This window comes from Cherax quadricarinatus, chromosome 13, assembly GCF_038502225.1.
Source record: "Cherax quadricarinatus isolate ZL_2023a chromosome 13, ASM3850222v1, whole genome shotgun sequence".
NCBI lineage: Eukaryota > Metazoa > Arthropoda > Malacostraca > Decapoda > Parastacidae > Cherax > Cherax quadricarinatus.
This window is the reverse complement of record NC_091304.1, coordinates 30600775-30609590: the sequence shown is the minus strand read 5'-3', so window position 1 is coordinate 30609590 and position 8816 is coordinate 30600775. Positions and strand designations below refer to the sequence as shown.

The window sequence follows — 8816 nt, the reverse complement described above, 5'->3', positions numbered from 1 at the left end:
ACACAGACGGTAAAAAAAATAAGCAGTTTACAAGGAGTGAATGACACAGAAATGAGCAAAATACTGAACACAATAGACAAATAATAAATGTGTACTTGAGAAAATATTACTTCAGGTTGGAGAGAATTGGAAACGATAACAAACATAAAAAAAAATAATAAAAAATGAACGATAACACGGTACTAGGAAATAATTGCAGATTATTGAGTCACATGGAACACAGAAGTAAAGAACAAAAATTTTATACTAGAAGACAAGAGTCTCTGAATAACATAAAATTCACTGTAGATGTAGAAAATGTCTCAACACACGCAAATGTCTCCAAATAAAATAAATGCCTCTATATAAAAAAATTACTTTACAATGACTTGATTGATAGCTGGAAGTGACGACAAGACGAGAAGGACGGTATAATCCCGAAATATAGGTAAATGAATGGCACATGTGGTTGGCCTCAGGCTTTGTGTGGATGGTGGCGTGGGCGCACTGACTGACCTGGTGTTCCGCTTGCGCGTCTGGCTGCCACTAGGCATTCACGTGGTAATAAGCCTGGGTGGCTTAATAAGCCTGGGTGGTTTAATAAGCCTGGGTGGCTTAATAAGCCACAAGTATACCACAAGGATGGTGATTTTCACTCTGACCAGCGTTTTAATGGCAGCACAGAGCGGTACAGCACATGGAGACAATAACGTCATTGAGGATCTTGCTTGGCTTACTTCCCCAGTGGAAGTAGGTCCTTCCCAAAGAGATGGGTTATTATGTCCTAGAATCTGTATTGATAAAGCCACTGGATGGCGAAACGTCTACAGTAAAGATATCCAGATGTTGCACATGTGTCTTAACTTTCATATTGTCGGTATTTTATACCTTTCTTGCACAACTTGTCAGACACTGCAACATCATGGAATCTTGGTTCAGAGGACATCTACAAGACCTTCTTCACGGCTGCTGCAACTAACCCATCTCTTTGGGAAGGACCTACTTCCACTGGGGAATCCCGCCTACCAGTGACTATGCCCTCGTCTGCTGCCCGTCCTTATCCACTGACGCCTATATAACCGCCAGTCTTCTTGCCTTTGCTCCAGATTCTCCACCACCACGATGCTGTGAACACTAACTCCAAGGTTGAGGGACTGATTACCTCATCTTTTGTATATAGTTCTACTGTCTTCCTATTATGTCCTAGAATCTGTATTGAAAAAGCCACTGGATGGCGAAACGTCTACAATAAAGATATCCAGATGTTGCACATGTGTCTTAACTTTCATGCAGCACTAGTTTGGAACCCACACCTGGCCAAGCACGTCTGGAAATTAGAGAAATTGCAATGGTAATACATTAAAATTTTTTAAATATATATTTATGCATTACCAAGTCAAAGATATTAAATAAAAATTCTTCTTATAATTCTACAAAAAAGACAAATCATGAAGTATAAAATAGAAATTACTGGAGAGAGTATTAAATTAAATCTTAGGTTATTACTTTCCTGTTTTCATTTAAATTTTCATCCAGGTTGGTCCAGCTACTGGCCCGTGAAGTAACACATGGTTACTAGATGACAACGTTTCAGTAGAGTGAGAATCCCACTCCATGCCACTCCATGACTATGATTAATACGGAGTAGGGACGTGTCCTGTAAGTGTCATGCCCCACGGACAGCTCCACAGGACGGGATGGGTCTGTCTGCCTCTGGGATGTAGCTGAGTCACATCTTGTCATGTGTGTCAACAGGCAGTTATGTCTTGTGTATCAACAGACAGTTTCTGTGATGAAAGAACATAATTTCAGGCGGCATTATGATACATTTCACAGTATGCCCAGTACCCTCTCAGTGATATTTTCATGAACCTAAAAAGCAAACGTCATTAACACGAGATGCTATGTAAACTTTGGGAAAGGAGTCTTACGTATCATATGAAGTTAAGTTGCTTATGAAAAACAGGAAATCATTTAGTGATGGATAATTTATAAAACAGCATGCAGTGAAAATAGCACAAGAGTTTGTGGAAGAAAAAGTCGTAAAAAATTGATAAGTGTATCATTATTTCATCAAACAGTTACATGAAGAGTAAATGAACTTAAAGATACCCAGGATATCGCCTTTGTTTATGCTCATCATCCATTTATACACATAAGAACATAAGAACATAAGAATGTAGGAACACTGCAGAAGGCCTACTGGCCCATACGAGGCAGGTCCTTATCAAGACGACATCTACCTAAAGCTACTCAAGAAACAACTCCCGCACCCCCCAACACCAATCAAACCCAGCCCCTCCCACTCATATATTTGTCCAATCTCTTCTTAAAGCTACCCAAGGTCCTAGCCTCTATCACCCCACTGGGAAGACTGTTCCACGCATCTACAACTCTGTTAGAAAACCAGTACTTACCTATATCCTTTCTAAATCTAAATTTATCCAACTTAAATCCATTATTCCTGGTTCTTACCTGGTTCGACACCCTCAGTACTTTATTAATGTCTCCCTTGTTAATGCCCGTCATCCACTTATACACTTCAAGGCTTTAAGTCTATCTTCATACGGGAGGTTCATTACACAGTAAATCATTTTAGTCATTCTTCTCTGTATGTTCTCTAATGAGTCTATGTCCATCCTGTAGTAAGGGGACCAAAACTGAGCAGCATAATCTAAATGAGGCCTCACTAGTGATGTATAGAGCTGTAAAATAACTTTTGGACTTCTGTTACTTATACTTCTTGAGATAAATCCAAGTAATCTGTTGGCCTTGTTGCGCACACTGAGGCACTGCTGTCTTGGCTTTAGATTTCTGCTTACCATGACTCCCAAGTCTTTTTCACATTCTGTATGACCAAGCTCTACTTCACCTAGATTATAGCTTCGAGGGTTATTTTCATTACCAAGGGCAAGTACCTTACACTTATCCACATTAAACTTCATCTGCCATTTCTCAGACCAAGACATTAGTTTGTTCAAATCGTCCTGGAGTTCATTGATATCCTCCTCAGAGTGAATTATACGCCCTATCTTTGTATCATCAGCAAACTTACTCATGTCACTAGTAATCCCTTCATCAAGGTCATTAATGTAAATTATGAACAAGAGAGGGCCCAAAACTGATCCCTGTCGAACGCCACTAGTGACTAATCCCCATTCAGATTTCACTCCATTAATGGTAACTCTCTGCTTTCTATTGGTAAGCCATGCCTCAATCCATGCTAGAACTTTACCTCCTATACCATGAGCTGCCACTTTTCTCAAGAGTCTCTTGTGAGGTACTCTGTCGAAGGCTTTACTAAATTCCAAATAAACAATATCATATTCCTTATCACTGTCAACTGCCTCAAATGTTCTATTGAAGAACGTCAGTAAGTTTGTCAGGCAGGAACGACCTCTCGTGAATCCATGCTGAGATTCATTTATCAAGTTATGCTCTTCAAGGTGACTTCTGATAATGTCAGCTATAATTGATTCTAATAACTTGCCCACTATAGATGTCAGGCTTATTGGACGGTAATTTGAAGGAGTGGACTTATCCCCTGATTTGAATATAGGAACCATATTAGCCATCTTCCACATCTCTGGCACAACACTGGTAAGGATGGACGCATTGAATACACTCGTTAATGGCTGACTAAGCTCCATCTTGCATTCCTTAAGTACCCTTGAAAACAACTCATCGGGTCCCGGGGACTTATTTTGTTTCAGTTTGTCTATCCGCTTAATAACCATGTCCCACGTGACAGTAATATTAGTTAACTTGAATTCATCAGGAACTAAATAATTGTTAATTACTGGAATCTCATTTACATCTTCCTGTGTAAAAACTGACAAAAAATAGTCATTAAATAAGGAACACATTTCCAGTTCATTATCCGTCAGCTGTCCATTCCCAGATTTCAGAGGTCCTACTTTTTCCTTCACCTTCGTCCTATACACTTGAAAGAACCCCTTTGGATTAGTCTTTGATTCATTAGCAACTCTAATTTCATAGTCACGTTTAGCCTTTCTAATCGTTTTTTTTACTTCTCTTTTAAGCTGAACATATTGGTCAGTAAGGTTAACCTCTCCTCTTCTGATGCGCCTATAAATTCCCCTTCGATGATATATCCTCATATTCTACGTCTCTCAAGAAAGTGAAGATTTAAGGATCTAAGTCTGTCTTCATACGGGAGATTCCTTATACAGTGAATCATTTTAGTCATCCTTCCCTGTATAAGAACATAAGAACAATTTAGACACATGTGCAACTCTTGGGTATCTTTATTGAGGAAACGTTTCGCCACACAGTGGCTTCATCAGTCCATACAAAGGAGAATCTTGAAGAACAGGAGGAGAATGAGGTAATCAGTCCCTCAACCTTGAGTCGATGTGGTCAGTCCATCAATCTTGAAGAGAATACGGCATACGTGCTGAGAAGGAGCTTATAAACCGTTGGCAGGAGAGGTGAAGCAGTCATAGGTCGTGTAACATTTGTTCAATGTTGAAGTAGGTCGTACCCAAGAATTAGGCAAGCGAAGAATTCCCAAGTATTAAGATCCCAAGAAGTTGCAGTGTCTGACAGGTTTGTAGATGAATGGTTCAGAGAACCGACATGTTGATAAATTAGACACATGTGCAACTCTTGGGTATCTTTATTGAGGAAACGTTTCGCCACACAGTGGCTTCATCAGTCCATACAAAGGAGAATCTTGAAGAACAGGAGGAGAATGAGGTAATCAGTCCCTCAACCTTGAGTCGATGTGGTCAGTCCATCAATCTTTTCAAGATTGATGGACTATTCCACTCATTGACTATTCCACTCATCAACTAGATGAAGATTGAGACACTTATGCAGCATATGGGAATCTTTATTCAGGAAACGTTTCGCCACACAGAATAAAGATTCCCATATGCTGCATAAGTGTCTCAATCTTCAACTTGTCGGTTTTTCAAACCATTCATCACACTCATCAACTACCCTATTTCCAAACCAATACTTTCCTGTATCTTTTCTAAATCTAAACTTGTCTAATTTGAATTCATTACTGCGGGTTCTCTTTTGGAGAGATATCCTCAAGATGTGGAAAAAGACACTTATGTACAGTTCAGGATATTTATTAAAGGAAACGTTTCGCCAAGAGTGGTGACTTCTTCAGTCCATTGAATTTATATCCATTCTGTAGTAAAAAAAAAAAAAAAAAAAAAAAAACTGAGAGGCATAATCCAAGTGAGGCTTTACTAGTGATGTATAGAGCTGTAAAATAACTTTTGGACTCCTGTTACTTATACTTCTTGAAATAAATCCTAGTAATCTGTTAGCCTTGTTGTGCACACTTAGGCTTCAGGTTTCTGCTTACCATGACTCTCAAGTCCTTTTCACACTCTGTGTGATCAAGCTCTACTTAACCTAGTTCATAACTTCTGGGGTTATTCTCATTCCCCAGGATTAGGACCTTACACTTGTCCACGCTGAACCTCATCTGCCATTTTTCAGACCAAGACATTAATTTGTCCAAGTCCACCTGGAATTCATTGGTATCCTCTTTAGAATCAATCATTCGGCCTATTTTTGTATCATAAGCAAATATGCTCATGTCACTTGTAATTCTTTCAATAAGGTCATTAATGAACATCAAAATGGTATACAATACCGACAGGTTGTTAGGTAAGACACATATGCAACAGTTAGACAACTTTATTCCGAAACGTTTCGCCTACACAGTAGGCTTCTTCAGTTCGACTGAAGAAGCCTACTGTGTAGGCGAAACGTTTCGGAATAAAGTTGTCTAACTGTTGCATATGTGTCTTACCTAACAACCTGTCGGTATTGTATACCATTTTGATGTTCATCTTGTCAGACACTGCAACACGTGGCATCTTGGTACAGAAAACACCTTGGACAAGCTTTTCAAGTGAGAAGGGTTGGATCTGAGAGGGACATGACCTCTCAGTTGCCTCTCACTACTACTACTACTACTACTACTACTACTACTACTACCCTGCACCTCTCCTTCCGACAGTATTTAAGTCTCCGCACTGTCGCTTGATCTTCAGATAGTTCCTGACTATGGAACTGAACTTCTCCAGGCCGAGGGACTGACAACCTCAAATTCTACGACTTTAAGGGTGATGGACTGATTACATCGTCTTCACATCTCTACTGTTCCTGCCTACTTTCTGTATTCGACTGAAGAAGCCTACTGTGTAGGCGAAACGTTTCGGAATAAAGTTGTCTAACTGTTGCATATGTGTCTTACCTAACAAGGTCATTAATGTAAATTATGAACAACAATGGGCCTAAAACTGATCCTTGTGGAATGCCACTAATGACCAGTCCCTATTCAGATCTGACCCCATTAATGGAAACTGTCTGCTTTCTATTGGTAAGCCATGCGTCTATCTATGCTAGAACCTTACCTCCTATACCATGAGCTGCCACTTTTCTTAAGTCTTTTGTGAGGTACTCTATCAAAGGCTTTCTGAAATCCAAATAAACAACACCATATTCTTTATCACTGTCTACTGCCTCAAATGTTTTATTGAAGAACGTCAGTAAATTTGTCATACAGGAACTGACTTTCGTGAATCCATGCTGAGATTCATTAATGAAATTTTACTCTTCAAGATGACTTCTAATAATATCAGCCATAATTGATTCTAATAATTAATGTGTTCCATGAGGCGTGTTTCGAGGTTCCTTGTTGTTTCACCTACATATATTCTGTCGCAGCCTCCACAGGGTATAATGTAAACCCCTGAATTGACTTGTTCATGGTGCTTCGATTTTATCCTGGTTACATCCTTTATAGAAGTACTGGTTGCGATAGCAACTCTAGTGTTAGCTTGTGCGAGTACTTTAGAAACGTTCAATGAACCTGGCTGTTGGGAAGGATAACTTTGTTAGGAGTGGCGTTAGTGCGTTAAGAATTAATGATCTGAAGAGCTCTTTTCTTGTAGTCTTTGATGAAAAAGGAAGGAAAATGTAAATCAGTGAAGGTTTGGTGTGTGTATGTACATTCCTCGTCAAAAAACTCAGGACTACAAATTAGGCATGTTGGCGAAGCGTTGAACTTCTAGGTGTTCCATATACAAACTGGCTAGAACGGCGCTGATGGCGAATGTATTGCATATAACGGCTGGACAAAGTTCCTGGAGAGCGAAACGTCACATTAGTTGCACTTACTTCCTTTTACCTAACATTTTGTCGTTAATTCAACTAACCTTAAAAACAGGTCACATATTGAGTGAAATTAATGATATGTCAGGCATAGCTTAAACTCTTCACAAATTCTGTTAATTATTAATTAATTTAATTTATATAACCATAAACTAATATTCATATTAAAATCAATACTTTTGTCTTTTCCAAAAAAATTCGCTGTAGCCATTTTTGTCTAAGTGCTTAGCGATTATTACTCATGTACAAACATGTTTGTCATTGTAGGTTTGGCTCGGGTTCCCCATCATGTACTTGGCACTCAGCATTGTAGTGGCGGTAATGCCGGTAGTGAAGCAACCCCTGGAGATGGCTGTATCCGTGGGGCTCATCCTTACCGGACTCCTTATCTACTACATTTCCAGCCACATGAAAACAATACCACACTTCAAGGATGCCATGGGTAAGCTGGTTAAGCTAATCAGAGCTGATGAAACACAACTCAAAAAGTTAAAAATGTTCTAGGTAGTCTTCACGGACTGACATGACCTCGTTTTCTTTCATGTTGATAATACTTGTTTTGAATGTATACATAGAAAAAAATATATAAATTTTATTATATGCAAGTATATCATAGTTAAACTTAAATAAATTGCAATTATTAATGAATACATAATGAATAACAGACGAAACTTGTGACGTTGTTATTACCTAATAAATAGATAAGAGCATCGGATGAATGCTGAACGTACAGAGTGGTTAAGTTACGTTCTTTTTGTATTACAGATAAAGTGAACTACATGTGTCAGAACCTGCTGAGATGCGCTCCTGAGAAGGCTGACTAACACAATTTACTCATCAGGGAAACATTCTTACATAAAGTTTAACGACTGATTAGGTATATGTAATATTAGGACCCGTGTCAGGAGACACGGGTCCTAATGTTTAGCATTCCAATGACCGTCATTTAATGTACAGCTTCACATAATTTTGCCTATTTTTTTCTCTGGTTTCAATTACTAAAATGTGTGCTGGTTCAATTACATAGTCTTGAGTCACGAAATCGTAATGACACGATTGCAAACAAACCATACCACGGGTGGGGATGAAACCCGCGATCAGTCTGTCATGTTAACGGCTTTAAGGGGACGGCCACGCTAGCTGGAGATTCGTCTGTAAAAACTTGCATTTGTGGTCACTGTGGTGCCTATGCTAACCTTCCTATGGTGTAGAAATATACCTAGTTGGATGAATCTTATTGTGGCTAGCTGGTCCAGTGGCTAACGCGACGGTCTGGAGTTTTGAGACTCTCTGATCGCGGGTTTTATCCCCGCCCGTGGTACGGTTTACATAGTCTTTTCGCATGTTCATTTAAACTGAATCTCTTCTTTCTACTCATTATCCCAATGCTACTGTAAACCTACTAGAACATATAAGAAATTGTTATGTTCTTTCTAAATCAGAATTAATTTCTGGAAAGGTTATTACTTTTCTAAAACTTACACTGGAAAATTCATCTCAAACCAATCTAATTACCAGAAGCAGGGTTTCTCCTGACAGTATTACAAGAATAACCCTTATTAATTTATTTCCAGTTGCTTAATAAAGTTAGGGAATCTCATGAGAAGGACAGTGTTCCTGGACGCTACTCTGAACATATTCTTTTCATTCAATACCTGTAAAAACAATATTTA

The 8816-nt window shown here is 39.0% G+C and overlaps 1 protein-coding gene across 1 annotated transcript in view; it reads left to right on the top strand.

Annotated features, from left to right (window-relative positions):
- Positions 1 to 8222, top strand: part of LOC128688701 (Y+L amino acid transporter 2) — a 106289-nt gene extending 98067 nt beyond the window's left edge. Inside the window, exons 9-10 of the mRNA XM_053776682.2 lie at positions 7411 to 7585; positions 7909 to 8222. Of these exons, the coding sequence (XP_053632657.1) occupies positions 7411 to 7585; positions 7909 to 7967 (234 nt within the window). The 3' untranslated portion in view covers positions 7968 to 8222. The remainder of the gene's footprint in view (positions 1 to 7410; positions 7586 to 7908) is intronic.
- The last annotated feature ends 594 nt before the right edge of the window (positions 8223 to 8816 follow it).